Source organism: Osmerus mordax, chromosome 14 (genome assembly GCF_038355195.1).
Source record: "Osmerus mordax isolate fOsmMor3 chromosome 14, fOsmMor3.pri, whole genome shotgun sequence".
Taxonomy (NCBI): domain Eukaryota; kingdom Metazoa; phylum Chordata; class Actinopteri; order Osmeriformes; family Osmeridae; genus Osmerus; species Osmerus mordax.
In genome coordinates, this window is record NC_090063.1 from 16,434,242 (window position 1) to 16,456,741 (window position 22,500).

The 22,500-nt window shown below is 50.9% G+C and overlaps 2 protein-coding genes across 2 annotated transcripts in view; one reads left to right on the forward strand and one right to left on the reverse strand.

Annotated features, from left to right (window-relative positions):
* LOC136956479 (keratin-associated protein 10-7-like) overlaps positions 1-184 on the reverse strand; it is a 2,638-nt gene extending 2,454 nt beyond the window's left edge. The window contains exon 1 of the mRNA XM_067250371.1: positions 168-184. Coding sequence (XP_067106472.1) covers positions 168-184 — 17 coding nt within the window. The remainder of the gene's footprint in view (positions 1-167) is intronic.
* A 9,051-nt stretch (positions 185-9,235) lies between these two features.
* cacna1bb (calcium channel, voltage-dependent, N type, alpha 1B subunit, b) overlaps positions 9,236-22,500 on the forward strand; it is a 38,531-nt gene continuing 25,266 nt past the window's right edge. Inside the window, exons 1-11 of the mRNA XM_067250372.1 lie at positions 9,236-9,290; positions 9,664-9,753; positions 10,884-11,062; positions 11,657-11,770; positions 12,035-12,147; positions 12,535-12,666; positions 16,753-16,825; positions 17,133-17,294; positions 17,528-17,626; positions 17,748-17,854; positions 20,359-20,421. Coding sequence (XP_067106473.1) covers positions 9,236-9,290; positions 9,664-9,753; positions 10,884-11,062; positions 11,657-11,770; positions 12,035-12,147; positions 12,535-12,666; positions 16,753-16,825; positions 17,133-17,294; positions 17,528-17,626; positions 17,748-17,854; positions 20,359-20,421 — 1,187 coding nt within the window. The remainder of the gene's footprint in view (positions 9,291-9,663; positions 9,754-10,883; positions 11,063-11,656; positions 11,771-12,034; positions 12,148-12,534; positions 12,667-16,752; positions 16,826-17,132; positions 17,295-17,527; positions 17,627-17,747; positions 17,855-20,358; positions 20,422-22,500) is intronic.

Consider the following 22,500-nt stretch of genomic DNA (forward strand, 5'->3'; position numbering starts at 1 on the left):
TCTTCCAGCTAGTGTTGAGAGGGATTTCCACTTCAGGAGTTCTGCTGTGGTCGCCGCGGTGTTTTCATGCGCTCCCGGGTTCCTGCGTGGCAACGGTCGCCATGGCCGCGGTCGACTTTGTCTCTCGCCTCATTAGAGCCCTCTGAGTCATCGAGCCCGGGGCGCACCTTGACCCCGTCGCCATGGCATCCGCCGCTGTCACGGCGATCACAGTTCTCATTAAACGCTTGTAAAAATAGAGTGGAGGGGGGGTGGGGGGGGGGCCAAGGAGCTGGCCAGGAGACCCGGCCGAGTGTGTGTGGGGTGTGTGTGTCTGTGTGGTTTGTGTGTGTTGGTGAATCATCCTTTTAGGACATGGCTAATTGGAGCATCAGTAAAACATGAGCGGCGCGGAACACTGTTTGCTTTTGTCTACCGTGTGTGTGTGTGTGTGTGTGTGTGTGTAAAATAAAATGTGTACGTCTTTAAATGCATGTGTTCTCTTCCTCTGTGTGTGTGTTTGGGGGGGTTGTGTATATATGGGAGGGGGGAGTGTGTGTATGAGTAGTGTGATGGGTGTGTGTACACATCACAAGGCGTTATTATTCCTACACTACCTGGGGGTGGGGGGGTGGGGGGGGGGGGGGGTAGAGGGTCCTGTGGGCACATCACACACCACGTTAAAGAACTGTGTTTTATTGTGAGGGATGTTCAGAGAGTCTTGTCTCTGCCAGTCTCCTTGCCTCCGGCTGTTCGCTCCTCAACGCTCTCTCAGCCGGTCTCTCCTGGGAGAGACAGCCGGTGTATTGATTCAGAGCTCTTGTCTATATTTTTCTAACAGTCTAGCTGGGTGGCCTTTTACAGTACCTTTGTGTGTGTGCATGCATGTGTGCGCGTGTGTGTTTCTTGTGTTTCCTAGAAACTAATTTAACAACGTTCCAGCCTTTCAGGTCGGTCAGTGTCACCCAGGCTTTTTTAATGAACAGCACTGGTACTGGTGATGTGTGCAGTGCTGTTAGAGACAGGAGTTCTCAGGGTCAAGGGTCACACTGGAACGTTGTTCTGTTATCTTCCTGGGAGACGGTTAGTCTGTCTCTGGAGGTCTGGAGGTCTGGAGCAGCACAGCAGCAGTGTGTGTGTGTGAGTGTGTTTGTGTGTGTGAGGCCAGACCCCCTGAAAGAAATGACATGGATCACAGTGATGGATATCCCCTCCCAGACCCTCCCATCCCCCTGCCCCCCGGCCCCCCCTGCCCCCCGGCCCCCCGGCCCCCCTGCCCCCTCCCAGACCCTCCCATCCCCCTGCCCCCCCTGCCCCCCGGCCCCCCTGCCCCCTCCCAGACCCTCCCATCCCCCTGCCCCCCGGCCCCCCCTGCCCCCCTGCCCCCCGGGCCCCCCTGCCCCCCGGCCCCCCGGCCCCCCCTGCCCCCTCCCAGACCCTCCCATCCCCCTGCCCCCCTGCCCCCCTGCTCCCCGGCCCCCCGGCCCCCTGCCCCCTCCCAGACCCTCCCCTGCCCCCCGGCCCCCCTGCCCCCTCCCAGCCTGGAGCCTGCCTCGCTCTCTCTGCTCATGATGCTGTCACAGCAATATTACTTCTGGAATAATGCAACCTCGAGGAATTTTAAACGCTCTTGTTATAGACTGGCGAGGGGGCGGGGTTAGATGAATGGATGTGGGGGGCGGGGGGCGGGAGAGTGTGAATGAATTTGCAAGCATGAATCTTTTCTCTTCTTTTCTCCATCTCTCCTCTCTCTCTCTTCTCCTCTGCTTTTTGGTCTCTCCTCCCCTCTCATCCTCAAATCTTCGCTCTCTTTCTTCTCCTCCCCTATCCTCTCTCTCTCTTCCTCTTTCCTCTCTTCTCTTCTCCTCTCCTCCTCTCTGATTGGGTGAGAAGCCTGACGATGGTCCTATCTTGAAAGAAGATCCCTCATTAGTCCCTCTCATCTCAGCGCTGACTCTGGGCTTTGTGTGGATCACAAGGCTAAACGTCTTCATCTCCCAACACGTAGCACGTAGCGATGCTTGAACTTCTCCCTGGCGTGTTTGCGAGTCAGGATTTGTTCTGGGGCCTGGGTGAGACTGTGCTGCCATATAGTGATATATTACTGTTCCGTATGTTTGTGACATAGCGTTGCATTGTTCCAACCGCATCAGCTAAACTAGGAAAAGTAAATATTCAACAGACAGTGTAAACGGTACACTGCTGTATGCGACAGATATCATCCAATCTATAGGAAGAATGTGCATGGGTGGTGCTGAAAAAAATGTGCCGCTGTAGCAAAAGCGGAAGTGATTGGAGTCTGTTATTGTTGTATTTTTGAGAACCGAAACAAAGAAAAAACACAGAGCTCCGTGTAGCGTCAGCGTGTAGGAGGGGAAGAGGGAGGGGTAGAGGTGTCAACGACAGGGGAGGGTTCCTGCGTGTCCAGCTGACTCAGCAGTCCTGATGCAACAGGGTGTCAGCCAGACACAAGGAGGAGGGAGGCGGAGGGGGAGGGGGAGGGGGGAGGGGGGAGAAGGTAAGAGAGAGGGATGGGGGGGATAGAGGAAGTGAGAGAGAGGGATGTGGAAAAGGAGAGGAAGAGAGCAGTGTGTTCAGTCCTCCGTCCTGAATCCCTGGAGGGGAGGGAGGGCGGGAGGGGGGGAGGGAGGGAGGGAGGGGGGGGAGGGAGGGAGGGAGGGCGGGAGAGAGGGAGGGAGGGAGGGCGGGAGAGAGAGAGGGAGAGAGAGAGGGAGGGAGGGAGGGAGGGCGGGAGAGAGGGAGGGAGGGGGGGAGGGAGGGATGGAGAGGAGCCGCAGAGATAACGAGGGAGTTAGAGGGGGCGCGGAGACTAAAGAGAGGATGAAGAAGAGTGATCCTGAAAGGTTGGTGCGGCCCTTTATCCATGGTGGGGTTAGCCTCAGTGACAACTGAGAGAGAAGAGGAGGCGTGTGTGTGTGTCTCTGTGTGTGTGTGTGTGTCTGTGCGTGTGCGTGCGTGTCTCTGTGTGTGTTTGTGTGTCTCTGTGTGTGTATTACAGTAAAGTGTCTGTTTTTGAGCCCATCTGCTGATTCTGCCACCCTAAAGCTCGTAATCACCATGACCCTGGGCTGCTCACGCTGGTGTCTGAACATCAGCGAGCTCATCGCTCCACGGCCTGCCTGGTGCTACTGTCGCTAGCTTGTTTGATTACAGTTGACTGGCCTCTAACTGGGTCACTGCCTCTCTCCCTCCCTCCACACTTTCATAAAGATCCTCCCTCCCTCCATAAAGAGGAGTTCTCTCCTCTCTCTTCAAGGAGGTCTTGTGAACCGCCCACCTCTTGATCTGCAGTCACATGCTCTAACCGCTGAGCTTCACCCAGGGTGGAAGAAGAGAACAGGTAGATTCAAGTTTGGGTTGTCCGGCAGAACAGACCAGGGTTAGACTCCTGTAATCCCCGTCCATCAGAACAGACCAGGGTTAGACTCCTGTAATCCCGTCCATCAGAACAGACCAGGGTTAGACCTCCTGTAATCCCGTCCATCAGAACAGACCAGGGTTAGACTCCTGTACCCGTCCATCAGAACAGATCAGGTTAGACTCCTGTAATCCCGTCCATCAGAACAGACCAGGTTAGACTCCTGTAATCCCGTCCATCAGAACAGACCAGGTTAGACTCCTGTAATCCCGTCCATCAGAACAGATCAGGGTTAGACACACAGACACACAGACAGGCAGCAGGCATGGCTCAGGACTGCGTCTCCAGAGCTCAGACTAAAAACTACCCATTTATCATAGCTCCTCTTGTTGTATCACATGGTTTGTGTTGTGTGTTTTGAGCCTGAGAGATGTGTGTTGTGTGGAAGGGGTCTTGCTGGCTGGGTGTGTGTGGGAGTGTGTTTCTAGAGAGCACACCCACTGTGCTGGATATGGATCTGATATGGATCTGTTGATGTGAACTAAAACAACTGACCTTGCTGAATTCTTGTTTTGTCAATTTGAATATACTTGGATTTCTTACCTGTCGTTTACTGGTTTTCTGTTTCATCTGCCTAACACTGTGTGTGTGTGTGTGTGTGTGTAGGCCAACGATGCCTCGGGGAACTCGTGGAACTGCTCTACTGTCATCCTCTTCATCATCATCGATCATTCTTCATGCTCAACCTGGTGCTGGGAGTCCTGTCAGGGTGAGTACTACCTCACTCTCCTCACACACTCCTACACACCTACACACACACACACACACACACACTATAATGTACTCACTCACCCACTCAACACACACACACTCACTCCTTTACCCCACTCACACACTCACACACACACTAATATATCCACGCACCCACACACACACACTCCTTTACACACTCACACACACACACACACACACTAATGTACTCACTCACCCACTCAACACACACACTCACTCACAGACACACTCCTTTACTCACTCACACACACTTACACTCATACACACACACACCCTCTCTCCTAGTTGCTGTGCTCAGCCTGTACAGAGTGGGGAGGCAGGACAGTATGTCCTGCGTGTAGACACAGGGTCTGGAGGGAGGCCTCGTCTTAGCAAACAAACACACCATCCATCCTCATTATCTGTGACTGGAGAGGGCACAGCCTCCTATACTTAGCTAGTCCATCACACACACACATGCACACACATGCACACACACACATGCACACGTGCACGGACACACAAAGGGACGTGTGTGTGAGTGTGTGTGTGTGCCCTTCCTGTGAGTGTTTGTGTGCGAGTGTCTGTGTGTGAGAGTGTGTGTGTGTGTGTAATCCTCTGTAGGGTAATGGGTGAATCCACTCAGGCTGAAAGCATGCGGGGCCTGCAGGAGAAAGCGTCCTCTTAAAGATATGTGCATTTACAGAAGCATAACCATAATGAAATGACCCCAGTGCTGGAACAGCTCTGTAAATACAGAGAGCTTTGCTTGATCTTAATGAAAAGCCACTTACATCCCAGTTCTACCTCTTGCTTTATTGTTGTCTCTCTCTCTATTTCTCTCTCTCTCTCTCCTCTCTCTCTCTCTCTCTCTCTCTCTCTCTCTCTCTCTCTCTCTCTCTCTCTCTCTCTCTCTCTCTCTCTCTATTTCTCTCTCTCTCTCTCTCTCTCTCTCTCTCGCTCTCTCTCTCTCGCTCTCTCTCCATCTCTCTCTCCATATTTGGCTTCCAGGGGACACAGTGTAAAGCGGGTGGTACAGTGGTATGCCATGATTTTGGGGGGATGTGTGTACGGTGGGGTTCTTTATGTGTTCTGGAAAACCTGGCACCCTCAGTGCCTCCTGACTGGCTGTCTGCTGGGTCGCATGCAGTGTCAATGTGACTCAATGCCTTGATGTCGGCGTCTTTTTCCGGGGTGCTCCCTTCTCATCTTATCTCTGTCTCCGGCCTTCTCCGGGCTCAAGAACACCCTCCTCTCATCCCTCCTTCCTTCCTACCTTCCTACACTCCCTCCTCCTCCCCCCCACTCTCCCTCTCTCTCTCTCTCTCTCTCTTTCTCTCTCTCAGCCCCCTGGTTGATTGAAAAAGTCGAGAAGGAGATGAGAGCCAGACATAGAAATACTGACATCATAGCAGTCTGATCCAGCTTGTTTTCCTCTAACAGGGTCTTTACTTCTGTCTGAGGTGATTGGCTGTAGAGTGACGGCGTGTGCAAGGCTGCCCTCTGCCTTCCGTCTTTCTTCTCCCCCCTCTTCCATCTTCTCCTCTCTCCCTTCTCTTCCTCTCCGCCTCTGTCCCCTGATGTGTTCTGGAACATCTTCTCCTCAGCTGTAATCAGGACGTCCTCCCTCGGTCCTGTCCCTGGAGCCGGCAGCCTCTCCGTCTGAGAGAGGAGCTGTGAGAAGGAGCCTCTGGTGTCTGGGAATGAAAGGAAACATCTGGCGTGTGTCGTTAGTCTGAACAGAGCAGGGCTCCTCCTCCAGCACACAAAACAAACCTGCTGCTCCCCTTCATCCTGTTCTCACCTTCTGTCTGCCTGCCCGCCTGTCAATCTGCCTGTCTGCCTGTCTGTCTGTCTGCCTGTCCCAACACTCTCTTAGCATTCCTGTTACCCTGATCATCCCTCCCTCCTTCATAATGTGTCGGCTGGCTGGTTCTGACCCTGACCCAGCTCTTCAAACGGTCCTTTCATGGTCCAAGCCCCCCCCCCCCCCCCCCCCCCCCGTGTCCTGGTGTTGCTGTGTGCCTTCAGGCCACCATGTGGCACTGAGGCCCCCTGACCCTCCCAGCCCCTAGTCTCAGAACTAAAGGACACACCTAGTCAGTGGGCCAGGCACAGACTGCCGTGTCTGCTTTGGCACAGCAGGGCTGTGGAGAAGTTTGTGTTGTGGGTTTCGTAGGTGGGCTGTAATTTTTATTATATTGTGTGTTTTCCGTGTGTGTATGTGTCTGGGTGTGTGTGTGCTGCATGTGTGTGTGTGTGCCTTCACAGGGAGTTTGCCAAGGAGAGAGAGCGTGTGGAGAAGAGGCAGGAGTTCCTGAAGCTGCGCAGACAGCAGCAGATCGAGAGGGAGCTGACTGGATACCTGGAGTGGATCTGCAAGGCGGGTATGACTGTTCCACACACTCCCCCTCTCCCGTTTATGTGTGTGCACGTGGGTGTGTTTGCGTGTGTGTGTGTACAGTATGCTAGTGTTTGTTGGTGCGTGTTTCTGTGTGTGTGTCTGTTGAAGTGTGTGGCGTTCCTGACCCCCTCCCCCGTGTCTCCTGCGTTCCAGAGGAGGTGCTGCTGGCGGAGGAGGATGAGAACGCGGAGGAGCGCTCACCCCCTGGACGGTGCGTGGAGGAGGGAGAACCTCCAGGCGGAGGCAGGGTACAGGAGGAGGGATAACCTCTAGGTGGAGGCAGGGTACAGGAGGGAGAACCTCCAGGTGGAGGCAGGGTACAGGAGGGAGAACCTCTAGGTGGAGGCAGGGTACAGGAGGGAGAACCTCCAGGCGGAGGCAGGGTACAGGAGGGGAGAACCTCCAGGCGGAGGCAGGGTACAGGAGGGAGAACCTCCAGGCGGAGGCAGGGTACAGGAGGGAGAACCTCCAGGCGGAGGCAGGGTACAGGAGGGAGAACCTCCAGGCGGAGGCAGGGTACAGGAGGGAGGAACCTCCAGGCGGACCTCCATCTTCAGCTCGGTTTTTGCGTTGAAAAAGTACAAACAGGCGACATTCAACCACCGTTCCACGAATGTGGCCTGGTTCTTTTTGCCAGAGGGTTGATAGATCGGTCCATATCACAGCTGGCGTACTTCCCTTATTAAATCAGTGTCCACAAAAGAATAGGGCTGTTGTTCCCTTCATATGTCCATCTAGACTCTATGCAATTACCTTTATGACTGCATTCTTCAAATATTGATTTTCTTGCCAGCGTCTTTTTAGATTGGGTGTTTGAGTGTGTTGACACTGGGGTGGTGTGTGGGTAGGGTGTCTGGCTGGAGGATAAAATATAGTGTTTCTGTTTAATTCTTCCTTCTCCTGTCCTTCTCTCTCTCTTTCTATTTCTCCCACTCTCTCTTTCTTTCCCTCTCTCTCTCTTTCTCTCTCTCCCTCTTTCTCTTTCTGTCTCTCTTTGTCTCTCCCAGTCTTTCCATCTCTCTCCCTCTCTCTCTTTGTCTCTCTTTGTCTCTCTCTCTCTCTTTCTCTCTTTGTCTCTCTCTCTCTCTCTCTGAGGCAGTTTCCTTTTGAGATCTCCAACATGTCTTCTCCTTTCCTGTCCCATCCTCCTCTTCCCGTTCTCTCTTTTGCTCTTTTTCTCTCTCTTCTTCTCTCTCTTCCTCTCTCTGTGCTCCTCTCCTCACCCGGGCGATTCTGTCCAGCTGGAGTCTAGTCATGTCACAGCTGTTGCTCCGCCCAGCCTCCTGCAGACTCCCGTTGTGATAGGCCCGTAATCTCAGCCAATTAGGTCTGGTGTTGGTGCCAGGGTTAATTAGGGGGATTTAGAGGAATGGCTTGATTGGATTAGTTGAGGGAGTGTGCCTTGTAACACACACACACACACACACACACGCACATACACACACGCATGCACACACACGCACATACACATGCACACACTTACTTTCAAGAAAAAACCCGCGGGCAGTCTTGATTCCTTTCAAGAATGACTGACTGACTTCTTGAATTTATAAATGAGTTTTACATGGAGGATTAGGATGTCTCGGCACTCAGCTTTGTAAGAGCTGAACATTTGGACAACGGATGTTTCCATCCAGGTGTCTGTTTTTGTCGAGCGCCAATCATCCTCAGACTGACAGCTGGAAGGATAGTTGTTAAAAATGTGGTGTGTCCAGTTAACCGATGGATGCACAGGAGAGAGGATCATCTTACCCTTCAAACAATCTCTCAGTTCTCCCCTTTTACTGTTCAAACTATCTCCCTGGACTGTTCTGGACCAGCGATTGACAACCTGTGGGCCGTGGTCCACTAGTGGTTCGCTAGGGTATTGCAGGTGGGCCGCCAAACCAAATGAAAACTAAGGTATGAAAAAAGAATAAATAGAAAAATATTTATATAGAATATATATATATAAAAATAATCGTAAATTTTTTTTTAAAAGACCAACTGACATGACCGCCTTAACGCCCCCCCCCTCCCCCCATTTTTTGCATACACCAGCTTCAATCCACTATGCACGCATCACTTCCACATTGCATAATCCAAGTCAACAATTTTCGGTAGCGAGCAGTTACGTAAATTCTCAAACACAAAATGTGGAGTTTGGGTTGTCTTCCCAAAATGACAATCAACGATGTACATAGGATTCTATGTTGATGCTCTTCAAGCAAAAGGGAAAAGGGGTTCAAATTGTACGTTTCGAGCTACAGCGACAATTAAAAACGTAAGGTTTATCAAACCCACACAGTAAAAGTAGCTAGTGCTAGCTAGGCTAGCTATCCAGGATTTGAGCACTGACGTGAGCTAGCTAGGCTAGCTAGGTAACCATTTTTAGCTACATTATAATGTACTCAAGTATCTGTCAGCTTGCTTTAATGTTGTTAATGTTAACACATACATAATTGGTCATATTTGTTCCCTATGGATAATGTAATGTAACATGTCTTTCCCAGTTTACAACAAAAATCTGGAAACGGGAGAGATCTCTTTGAGGGCGACCGGTTATAAGAAAAACGTGGAAGAAAAATATCCCAAATTAATTTCGATCTTAAAACTTTTTTTGACAATTAAAAAAAAAAAAAAAATCAGATTCTATCTATTTTTTTCGGATGAGAATTACTTTACGACCTTTAGAAAGTTTTTTTTAACGGTTTTGAATCCTGATGTTGCTGCTGTTCAGCAGCTCCTCGTTCAGCCTCAGAACCCCAGAGGAGAGCGGTGACAGGCAGATCAGGGAGAAGCCTCGTGCTTTTGTCACATTGTGGGGTCTCGCTACGATCACGTTCATGCAGGGCGGTTTTTCAATCCAAGGCTGACTTCAAGCGGAAGGCGTAATCAGCGGATGAACAACGTGATGGGTGCCCACTATTCATAGAATCCAATTAGCCCTCCACTCCAGGAAACGGCATTAACTTTGTGTGTGTGTGCGTGGGTGTGTGTGTGTGGAGGGTAGCGGGGTACTGGAGGAGTGTATTGAGAGGCTTCTGATCAGGATTCAATGTATGTGTGCGCTTGAGCGAGTGTGTGTGAGTGTGTGTACCGTAAAGCATGTGATCTCACCCCCCCCCCCCCCTGTGCTGTGTGTGTTCAGTGCTGAAACGAGGGAAGGTGAAAAAGGGCAAGAACGACCTGATCGCAGAAGAAGAAGGAGTGGATCACTTCACGGACCTGTCCTCCGCAGGTGAGTCCCCCCCTCCCTCCCCTCCCCCTCCCTCCCCTCCCCCCTCACACGACCTCTGGCCCCGGGCCATGTTGGAACAGTCCTTCTCCTACCCCTGTGAGCCGTCTGATGTCTGAGACAAGCTCAAGTTTGTTTTGGTTCCACAACATCTCCCATGGTACTCTCAGGTAGAATGAAACTTTTCTTCCTGGACTGTAAAATTGAAAGTCACCGTAAAATACAGCCCTGCAGCATGTTGGAAAGAGACTTTTATATTAATGAGACTCACTTCACTGCTAGCAAAGAGAATGTAATTGCTTGTCTTGGGGGGGGGGGGGGGGGGTGCGATGGATAAATAATGAGGGTGATAATTTAAATAATTTTACATAATTTACAGGATCTGGAACTCTCCGTCATTGTTTACGTTAGGGGTTAGTTACCTTGGATACAAGGCAGTTTTACACAGTCATCTTCAGTATACTGTATCTCAGTCTGCATTCCTAGACAGATTTCACACTCAGCAAAGCACATTACACGCCTGAAGAGAAATGATACCTTTTTCAGATGAGTCATCCCCAACACTGTATTCCAGACCTCCTCTCTGGCTTGTCTCGTTATTGGCTGGATATTTTTACCTCTCAGACACTTTAAACTCAGTCACGGAGGCCTCTTAATTAGCAGAGATTCTTGCGTCCATTGAAATGGAACAAACTGTCGAGAGGTGGGGAGAGGAGGGAGTAGGGTTTCTAAATATGCTCGCTTTAATTCATGTTCATTCACAAGCCTTTTTTAGATTTGGGTTGTGACGTTCAAGACGTTGTTGTTTGTGATTTTGAGATGTGTCTCTCCCTTGTCATGGTCCCCTCCCATCCTTCATCCCTTCCCCTCCCTCCCTTCTCCTGTTCCCTCCCCTATCTTTCTTCCTTTCTCCCCTCTCCTCTTCCTTCACCCTCCCCCTCCCCCCTCTCTTGTCCTCACTCCCTCTTCCTCACTCTCCCTCCCTCCCCTTCCTCCTCCTTCTCCCTCCTTCACCCTCCCCCTCCCGCTCTCCTGTCCTCACTCCCTCCTCCTCACCCTCCCTTTCTCCTCCTTCTCCCTCCTTCTCCCTCGCCTTCCCCCGTCCTCACCCTGCCCCCCCCCCCCCCCCCCAGTCCCCCCAGGCTCCCCGTTCGGGCGTGCCAGTGTGAAGAGCAGTAAGATGGACAGCTCTTCGTATTTCCGTCGGAAGGAGAAGAGGATTCGCTTCTTCATCCGGCGCATGGTGAAGGCCCAGAGCTTCTACTGGATGGTCCTGTGCCTGGTGGGGCTGAACACGCTGTGCGTCGCCATCGTGCACATACGACCAGCCCGACTGGCTGACCAAGGCTCTCTGTGAGTCACACACACACAATACACACGCGCGCGTACGTGCAAAAACACACAATACACCTGCACACACTCACATACACACACACACATACAATACCATTGCACAATATGCATATACACAATACACACGCGTGCGCACATCCAAAAACTGGGTTCAGATGGCTGAGCGGTTAGGGAATCGGGCTATTAATCAGAAGGTTGCTGGTTTGATTCCGGCCATGCAAATGACGTTGTGTCCTTGGGCAAGGCACTTCACCCTACTTGCCTCGGGGAATGTCCCTGTACTTACTGTTAGTCGCTCTGGATAAGAGCGTCTGATAAATGACTAAATGTAAATGTAAAAACACACAATATACCTGCACACACTCACATACACATGAACACAGACACATACATATACGTCCACACACACACATTCACGCACCCACACACACGTACACATACACACACAAACGAACAATGACGTATGATGGAGATTCAATTATCGATGGTTCCTGATTTACCATCCAATTTTGATCTCTGCGTCTCCCTCTCTTTTGTCCCCCTGGAAACGCAGACCTGGCAGAGTTTGTGTTCCCTCGGGCTGTTCCTGTCTGAGATGGCCTTGAAGATGTACGGCCTGGGATCCCGGAACTACTTCCACTCCTCTTTCAACTGCTTTGACTTTGGTGTGAGTGGCAAGGTTCTATCACCTCCGCTGGAACGCTTTCAAGATTGATGAGTTCCAGGAGTCTGATCTCGGATCGAATGGCGCTCGTTTCAGCGTCTGATTATTTATGAGGGGGTTTTCATGTGCTGCTTTTGAACCTGAGTCTTTGATGACCAGCTGTCAGAATGAAGTAAATCATCATTGTTACCTCTTCTCCTCCTCTCTTCTCTTCTCCTCCTCTCCTCTCTTCCCTCTATTCTCTTCTCTTCCTCTCCTTCTCTCCAGGTGATAGTTGGGAGTATTTTCGAGGTGATCTGGGCGATGATCAAACCAGGAGCCTCGTTTGGCATCAGTGTTCTGAGAGCGCTTCGTTTGCTTAGGATATTTAAAGTCACTAAGTGAGTTAAGCACACTCACTTACACACACACACACACACACACACACTTAGACACACACAAGTCTAACAAGCACACACATACACACAGTTTGTTAAATTCATAAACCAAACTATCAAATCATTAGCACACTTGTCCCACTGAGCTAGGTTTATAATTATATTATTTGTTGTTCCAATAATCCCTCAAGAGTTTGATAGAAATATTGTCATCGCATCCCTCCCTGCCTCCCTCCCTCCCCGCTCCCCGCCTCCCTCCCCTCCTCCTCCCCGCCTCCCTCCCTCCCCCCGCCTCCCTCCCCTCCCTCCCTCCTGCTCCCTCCCCTCCCTCCTGCCTCCCCCTCCCCTCCCCCCTCCCCTCCCCCTCCCCGTCTCCCTCCCTCCGCCCAGGTACTGGAACTCTCTGAGGAACCTGGTGGTGTCTCTGCTCAACTCCATGAAGTCCATCATCAGCCTGCTGTTCCTCCTCTTCCTCTTCATCGTGGTGTTTGCTCTGCTGGGCATGCAGCTGTTCGGAGGACAGTGAGTATTCACACACACACACACCTACACACCAGACACTGCGCTAAGACAGACGCTGTGCTCAGACAGACACTGCGCTCAGATGGCTCCATGGTTACTAGGGCCGCTGGGCGCGGCTCTTCAAAGCCCCCGCTTTGGAAACCGCACACGCTGAGGAACCGCACACACACGCACCGCACGCTGAGGAACCGCACACACACGCACCGCACGCTGAGGAACCGCACACACTCGCACCGCACGCTGAGGAACCGCACACACTCGCACCGCACGCTGAGGAACCGCACACACACGACGGGTACCGTCGCCATGGCAGCAGGTGTGCCCACCGGTGGCCGAGCGAAGCTCATTCTCACCTTCCTCCCGGGGAGACGGCGGCGGGTGCGCTTGTTCCTCTCCCGCCGGAACTGAAAGCAGGGGAGTGGAGTTGCCATGGCGCCGAGGCGGCATGGCAACGGTCACATCACCGTCAGATGATGGACATGTGTGAAAAGGCTCTGACGTCCATGTGGGGCTCAGTGGCTTAGCCCCTCCCCCTCTCCTTTCTCCTCTCTCCCCTCTCCCCCTCTCCCCCTCTCCTTTCTCCTCTCTCCCCTCTCTCCCCCTCTCCCCCTCTCCCCCTCTCCTTTCTCCCTCTCTCCCCCTCTCCCCCTCTCCTTTCTCCCTCTCTCCCCCTCTCCCCCTCTCCCCCTCTCCTTTCTCCCCTCTCCCCCTCTCCTTTCTCCCTCTCTCCCCCTCTCCCCCTCTCCCCCTCTCCCCCTCTCCCCCCCCCCCCATATTCCGTCTGAATATGGACTTAATAAAGTCCCTGTGGGTCCCTGGAGGGGGAAAACAACATCCACCATCATCAGAGTAAACACTGGGGAGGCCTTCTATCTCTGGAGCGCCACACTGCTGCTGGGGGAGGGGGAGATGAGGGGGAGATGAGGGGGGAGGGGAGGGGGAGAGGGGAGGGGGAGAGAGAGAGAAGAGGTTACAAAGAGAGAAAGATGCCATTACAGCATGTGAGAGATTGAGAAATCCAGAGAACAAGAGAGACAGAGAGAGAGACAGATAAAGACAGAGAGAGAGACAGATAAAGAGAGAGAGACACAGAGAGAGAGAGAGGAACAGACAAAGAAAGAGAGGGAGGGAAAGAGGGAGGGAGACAGACAGATAGAGGGGAGTTTTTTTTTTTTATTGAAATCCCCTCTCCTCCCTACCTCCCCCCACACCATCACCATGAAGTATCTAAGCAGGAGAGATCAGGAGTCGTTTCGAAAAACTGGTCGCCGTGGTAACCATCCTATTTCCTCTCCCTCATCCCCCCCACCCCCACACCCTCCCTCCTCCACTCTTGGTCCACTCAACCCCTGAAACTGGCTTTCCACCTCCAGCATGACACGTCTTCACGTGTCATGCTTCCCCACATCTGGCTTTGTGTAGACGTTTTTAACGCCTTAACATCTGTGGCGTCCTCTTCAAACCTATCCAATTCTATTTTCTTATGAAACATTAGCAGTTTCACTACAGCGAACACATTTAATGATGTACTGACATGCTACAAAGCCTCAACGCTCCTTGTGGGAGAACAAATGTTGGCATGATGCATGTGAGAAGTTTTCCTAGTGGAACGGTAAGTGTGTGTGTGTGTGTGTGTGTGAGAGAGCGTGTTGATCAGCCCCTCTGAGGCTGTAGGTGTGAAGGCCTCACCGTGTGTGTGTGTGTATTGGGAGTCAGGTGCTGAGCGGTCAGGTGGCTGAGTGGTTTGGGAATCGGGCTATTAATCAGAAGGTTGCCAGTTCAATTCCCGGCCGTGTCAAATGACGTTGTGTCCTTGGGCAAGGCACTTCACCCTACTTGCCTCGGGGGGAATGTCCCTGTACTTACTGTAAGTCGCTCTGGATAAGAGCGTCTGCTAAATGACTAAATGTAATGTAAATGTGTGTAGCATGTGTGTGTTTCCATGATGTCCGTCTGCTGAATGACCCATCAGCATCTTTATTTCATTCTCTCACTGTCTTCTTCAGTTTCAAGACACCGGACTCTGGTTTCCGCAGGTTTGTTCCCAAACAGAACAAAAGAAGAGGGGGACACGTCAATAGAGGGGGTTTTATAAACAGTTACATCATTATGTGTCTGTGTGTGTGTGTCTGTGTGTGTGTGTGTGTGTGTGTGTGTGGACTAGGTTTCGATGCTCAGCTACTGTGACCTGTGTGTGTTCTGTCCAGATGAATCACAACACGTTTACACAAAATACCTGTGCCCTTTGCTGTCTTTCGCTCTAGTCGTCCATCATCTGTGTCCTTAGCGGAGCTGTAGCCTCCCACCCCTATTACACGAGGCTGTGTTCAGTCTTCCAGGGCCTTTCTTTGTGTAAGCATGCCGTGTTACATCTCTGCGGGCTTCAGAAGGAATCCATTGCTGCCGAATAACATTGTTATGAGTTGAATCACCGTCGAGTACAAACAACCAGTCACCCGTCAAGCAGAGACGACGTCCAGTTGGCCGAGAGAACTTGAGGAATGAGAGACACTCGTTCTCAGATACCAAAACCTGTCAGTCTGCATCATGCTGTGTAGATCAGTCTGCACCATGCTGTGTAGATCAGTCTGCACCATGCTGTGTAGATCAGTCTGCAGCATGCTGTGTAGATCAGTCTGCACCATGCTGTGTAGATCAGTCTGCACCATGCTGTGTAGATCAGTCTGCAGCATGCTGTGTAGATCAGTCTGCAGCATGCTGTGTAGATCAGTCTGCAGCATGCTGTGTAGATCAGTCTGCACCATGCTGTGTAGATCAGTCTGCAGCATGCTGTGTAGATCAGTCTGCACCATGCTGTGTAGATCAGTCTGCATCATGCTGTGTAGATCAGTCTGCACCATGCTGTGTAGATCAGTCTGCAGCATGCTGTGTAGATCAGTCTGCACCATGCTGTGTAGATCAGTCTGCACCATGCTGTGTAGATCAGTCTGCAGCATGCTGTGTAGATCAGTCTGCAGCATGCTGTGTAGATCAGTCTGCACCATGCTGTGTAGATCAGTCTGCACCATGCTGTGTAGATCAGTGTGTTCAGGTGCCTGTCTGGAGGAGGAGTGAAGGTTGGAGCAGAGTGCTGGCGTGTTGTGTCTCCCTGCTATTGCATGCTTCTCCCGTGGTCGTCCGTGCCGTAGAACACCACACAACCTTCACCGTCTCCGACACCTGCCCCGCCCTCGCCACCTGTCCCGCCACCTGCCCCACCTCTCACCACATGCCCCGCCCTCTCCACCTGCCCCGCCCCTCGCCACCTGAAGCCTCGGAATGTGTTCCGGTCAACTTTGTCTCCGAATGTTCTAGAAGGCGACCCTCTTCCCCACTCGGATGTTGTACAGTGAGGTTGCGACTGGTTGTGTTCTGCTTCTGAGAGTGAGAGGATGTACATGTATAGATGTAGAGAATACGGACAGCAGAAGTATTTTTTAATACTTCTTGGTGCTCGCTTCCTTCACCTCATTCTGTCCTGACTGCTTTGTGAATAAAGATGTGTTCCAGCTGTCATGTTCCTCCTGTGTAAGACTCAAAGAAATCGCTACTGTGCAGATCAATGCACTGCATGTCTATGCATGATGACCACTGTGTTTTGTGTGCGTTTAAGGCGCTTTATTCCATGCATAGGAACGTGTATTGCTGCTCACAGTACAGATGACAGTGCTCATCGCAGGTTCAAAAGAGACTGCAGATCTTAAGTTGTCTCACAGGTGATTCTTCAAGGTCTGCCTGCTTGAAGAATCATGTTAACAATGATTAATAATGATGATAATTAAAAAAATAATAATGCGCTTTTCTTGCATTCATGCTAGAATACCTCCTGGAAATTAGGGTCATTACAAAAGGGTTATACACAAAGATAAGAACTGCAAAAAAAGCTTGTGGCTTTTATTGAGTGTTTATATTCGGTTGGTTCTCCTGAATTTTCATCCAGTACCATCTCCTTTCTTATCATTTCAAACATCGCCGTGATAGATAAGTCAAGCCTATATGTGAAGACAGTTTACCGAAGGATTCTTGACCATGTGACGTTTAAACGAGTCATCACGTTTTTGATTGGTTCCTGGTTCTGTCCTCCAGGTTCAACTTTGAAGAAGAGACTCCAACCACCAACTTCGATACTTTCCCGGCGGCCATTTTGACCGTGTTTCAGGTACACCCTGTTTTTATTTATTTATTCATTTACAAACACATTTTAACTTTCACTGAGTAGCGCTGAGGAGAGTACTGGTAGATGAGTGTTGATTTTTTTTATTTATTTTTTTATTTATTATTAATGCTCACTGTCTTATTCTCTGCATGGACGTAATAACAATCCTCGCAATCACCCTTTTCTATCGTTTGCTTTAAACTGTAGCTTCTCTCCTCCATTTTGTATGATTTTTTGCGCAATACATTTGCGTTAAATGGTTGGATGTGTTCAATACATAACCCCCTCCCGGTGTTCTGTTTCGGTGTAGATTCTGACGGGGGAGGATTGGAACGCGGTCATGTATCACGGGATCGAGTCTCAGGGCGGCGTTCGGAGGGGAATGTTCTCTTCCGTCTACTTCATCGTTCTCACGCTCTTCGGAAACTGTATCCTCCTACGCCATCCGTTTACGGGGCTATCACAACAAGTGGTCGGTTGTCGTGGAAATGCGCAGTCTGTTGTGTGCTCTGGTGTAGGGCCGTAGGTTTGTTTATCAAATGTGGGTGTGACAGATGTGTTTTAAATTTTATACATGTATATAGGATATGTTTATATATAAATAACTGAGGATGTGGCCGTTAAATATAACTTTCTTAATAAAAAGTAGGGGGATGGATTCGCTGTTTTCAACATGTGGGTGTGAAGTGTTTGGCGAGATGGAAGACTTTATTTCCTGAGCTCAGATCCCGCCCAGACACGCTCCTGAATGTCTTCTTGGCCATCGCCGTCGACAACCTTGCGAACGCCCAGGAGCTGACCAAGGTGGGTGGAGCCAATCCTCCTGACCGCTGCCCTCCTCCTTAACAAATCGTTTCCTGGTTGTTGCCCAGTGAGATGTCGTTGTCTCTGTTAACCCTCTGTGGCCATGGCTCTCATTGGCCAGGACGAGGAGCAGCAGGAGGAGGCAGCCAATAAGAAGCTGGCCTTGCAGAAAGCCATGGAGGTGAAGGAAGTCAGTCCCGTGTCAGCGGCCAATATCTCCATCGCTGCGTGAGTTCCAAAAGCCTTAACCCCGCCCCCTTAAGCCTTAACCCCGCCCCCTTTTCACCCCCCCCCCCCTCGTTCCCCCACCACATTCTCCAAACATGTTATCTCGGGCATGTGGACCGTACCATTCTCAGACCAGCCTGTCCAGCCCCCTCTCACTCAGCATAGATGGTTCAGTCCTCTTCCTGTGTTCCCAGTGTGTGTCTGAGTGTCTGTATCTGGACCTGCCCGCTGCCTGTGTCTCTCCTGCGTGTCTTGAACGCTTGTGGTTTTCTGTTTGGGTGTTGCTGTACAGTGTAAAAAAAAGTGTTCCTGTGCTTGTTTTTACCAGTGAGAGTGTTTCTCCAGTATGTGTTTTGTTGGCTGGACAGATAGAAAGATATTTCTGTACAGTATACATAGTACATGTGAGTGTTTCTGTGTGTGTGTTTGCATCCACCCGAGTGTTTCTGTACAGTACAAAAGAAGTGTTTCTGTTTTTAGATGTGTTTTCATGTGTACACGAGTGTTTCGACAGTATATTTACATCAGTGTTTTCAGTAACATGTTCGCTCTAATCCTCCAGTGTGACACCACACTTTGTGGCGTGTTAACGGCCCCTCCCACCATTAAATAAATATCCTACTGTTCCTCCTCGCTGTGTCAGGAGGGCCAATCAAGTAGCCCAGGCTGGATCTGATTCTCAACAACGACCTCAGATCAATATTTGATTCTCTCATTGCCTCCCAACCCAAAGGCCGTAATCCACAATCAATACGACTGATCAATAACAGCCTGATCTCCTAATAGTCAGTGGATATTGTCGATCAGAATGTTGTCAAGATATGTGAGAAGATCAATATCATCTAACTCTGGGCTGCACGCACAGCCGTGTTCAGTGATGTCATCACAGGGAGAGGGCGAACATTTGACCCTTATTGACAGAGTATGCCGACCTTTGACCTTCCGCTAAGGTTTGTGAACACTAATGATGTAGGAATTCTCCATCCAGGTCTCCTATTGGCTATTAAATGATCGTTGCACGACCCTGTCACTGACCTTTGCATAGTGTTTCCCTCTCGACCTCCCACTGTTGCTGTCTTGTTGAGCATCAGTGCTGGTGACAATGCTAGGGGGGGGGGGGGGGTATAGCTTAGTGGTTAGAGCATCAGATGGCAGATTCAAGAGTTTGCAGGTTCAAATTTCCCACTATTTGCGTCACTGTGGTTGACAGAGTGCTAAATGGATACATTTATATATAATTATTATATAATTATTATCTGGGTCTTTTGTTTCTTATTTAGCATCACATGACAGAGCTGGGAGAGAGTTCTTCTCTTACAGCGTGTGCAAATCCCAACGTTTTGGTCTTATAATATTCACTGTACGATGGATCCAATTCTAACTGGGCACATTCCAACATCAATGTCTCTTGTTGTCTGTGCCATCTTTTTTATGTTATGATTTATGTTTATTTGTATCTTTTTTATTTTTTTACCAAGCCTATTTCTCTTAATAACTATTTAGTAATTTAGCAGACGCTCTTATCCAGAGCGACTTACATGCATTACTCTTAAATGTGGCATGAATGACTATTGAATGACTGAAGTCATATTCGATTTGATTGGAACTCTGCATTGGAAGGGCTTTGTAAACATGTCAGTGGTATTTAACTCCACCGTTCTTCCAGGTCTAAAGCCATCATCACTGTTGTCCTCTCCTCAGGATCATGCTGTTCTGTGTGTGTCTGGTAACACTTCAGTGGCCGGGCTGGTTCTTCAGGACGGACGAGGGTGACCACCATAGATATATATAAAGGCTGGATGTCTTACGGCGGAGTCTAGAACGTCCGCACATGGCGGCCATCTTGCTACAGTCAACTCGCTCACCCATAACATTGTGTTGGTGCTACATGTACTTTTTAAATGACCATAATTGCTCAATTTTCAACAGATTTTTAAACGGTTTGGGTTGTTATCAACGTCAGAGATGTCGTTATGCCACTGCATACTTCTATTCTATTTTTTAAAAAATTACATAAATATTCATAAGTATGCAGTGGCATAACGACATCTCTGACGTTGATAACAAACCAAACCGTTTAAAAATCGGTTGAAAATTGAGCAAGTTATGGTCATTTAAAAAGTACATGTAGCACCAACACAATGTTATGGGTGAGCGAGTTGACTGTAGCAAGATGGCCGCCATGTGCGGACGTTCTAGACTCCGTTGTCCGGCAACGCGGACGAGACATCTAGCCTTTATATATATCTATGGTAACCACACCCTGTCACTGTCCAGAACCTGAACAGAGCCAGGCACAGCCCCTGAGGTGGCACCAGAGCTGTACCTCTGTCAGACTGGAGTTGTCTGTGCTGGCGTTGGAGGGGGACAGGTGGACTGACAGACGGCCCGGACACTAAGTCTTCTGAGGCGAGCTGTCTTCCACCTCTCCCCCCCGCCACACTTTCTTGGTGTCTCATCCTTTCTTTTGTCTGTGTGTTTTTGTTTTTGTCCTGCATGGGCAGTTTTGTAAAGCAAAATCGAGAGGCGCTCTCTCGCAGGTCTTCCGTCTCCAGCATACACTCACCGTGAGTTTCTGTTTTAATATTCCTCCCTCCCTCCTCCTTTCCTCCTCCCTTTTCCTCTCCTCTCATCCTGCCTTCTTCTCTCTTCTCCCGTCCTGCAACCTTCCTCCCTAAGTACCTGCCTTGCGCCCCCTCACCCAGAGTTCTCTCTCCTCCCCTCCTGCTTCCTACGCATCCCTCGCTCCATCCCTCGCTCCATCCCTCTTTCCATCCCTCTCTCCATCCCTCCATCCCTCCCTCCATCCCTCTCTCCATCCCTCCCTCCATCCCTCCCTCCATCCCTCTCTCCATCCCTCCCTCCATCCCTCCCTCCATCCCTCCATCCCTCCCTCCATCCCTCTCTCCATCCCTCCCTCCATCCCTCTCTCCATCCCTCTCCATCCCTCTCTCCATCCCTCTCTCCATCCCTCTCTCCATCCCTCCATCCCTCTCTCCATCCTTCCCTCCATCCCTCAATCCCTCCATCCCTCTCTCCATCCCCGGGAGTCAGGTGGCTGAGCGGTGAGGGAATCGGGCTAGTAATCCGAAGGTTGCCAGTTCGATTCCCGGTCATGCAAACTAACGTTGTGTCCTTGGGCAAGGCACTTCACCCTACTTGCCTCGGGGGAATGTCCCTGTACTTACTGTAAGTCGCTCTGGATAAGAGCGTCTGCTAAATGACTAAATGTAAATGTAAATGTAAATCCCTCCCTCCATCCCTCCCTCCATCCCTCCCTCCATCCCTCTCTCCATCCCTCCCTCCATCCCTCCATCCCTCCCTCCATCCCCCCTCCATCCCTCCATCCCTCCCTCCATCCCCCCTCCATCCCTCTCTCCATCCCTCTCTCCATCCCTCCCTCCATCCCTCCCTCCATCCCTCCCTCCATCCCTCTCTCCATCCCTCCCTCCATCCCTCCCTCCATCCCTCTCTCCATCCCTCCCTCCATCCCTCCCTCCATCCTTCTCCATCCATCCCTCCCTCCCTCCATCCCTCTCTCCATCCCTCCATCCCTCTCTCCATCCCTCCCTCCATCCCTCTCTCCCTCCCTCCCTCCCTCCATCCCTCCCTCCATCCCTCCCTCCATCCCTCTCTCCATCCCTCCCTCCATCCCTCCCTCCATCCCTCCCTCCATCCCTCCCTCCCTCCATCCCTCCCTCCATCCTTCTCCATCCATCCCTCCCTCCCTCCATCCCTCTCTCCATCCCTCCATCCCTCTCTCCATCCCTCCCTCCATCCCTCTCTCCCTCCCTCCCTCCATCCCTCCCTCCATCCCTCCCTCCATCCCTCTCTCCATTCCTCTCTCCATCCCTCCGTCCATCCCTCCCTCCATCCCTCCCTCCATCCCTCCATCCCTCCCTCCATCCCTCCCTCCATCCCTCCCTCCATCCCTCCCTCCAAGGCTGTTCTCCACCCAGCTCGTGAGTCTTGGGTCTGGAGAGTCCACCTGCTCCTGTCAGTCTCTTTCAGTCATGACTCAGTATCTACAATCAGAACCGACAGGTCGTTACAACACCGGAACCGTTTGTGTGTGAGTGAGAGAGTGTGTGTGTGTGTGTCCGCTCTCCCAGGTTAGTCGGCAGATAAACCCCTCTAATCAGTCTTGGGCCCCAGTGAGTTTACACACCGCTGTGCTGAGTCCACTGTAGATTGAAACTCATCCACAATGTCAATGTCTGAAGTAATGATAGTTTAAGATACACTCTGGTGTGGTGTGAATAATTTATCTGTAAAGGCTTAATGTCTGTTTAAGCTCAGCCAATCCCCCTAGCAGCTTGGCAATTACACAACTCGTTATCTGTCACAAGAGGCCTCACTCGAGCAGCCTGAAAGATTGCCAAATCAAACTCGGTGGCTGAAAGCCAGTACGTCCGGAAACAATGGATCACCAGATCTCAGCGAAGCGGAGATCGTTGGTTAATGCCTGTCTTCTCTGAGGGGGTGTGGCCTGGCTGCCTACCTGGCGTTTTTGAGTCAGACCAGAGTCCTCCTGATGAGAAGCGCACTGCTCTTGTGATTGATGTTGAAGTCCTGACTTTGATGCTGGCGTGTGTACGGTGCGTTCTCTTTGATCTCTCGCCCACGCCACCTTTTCTCTCGCTCTC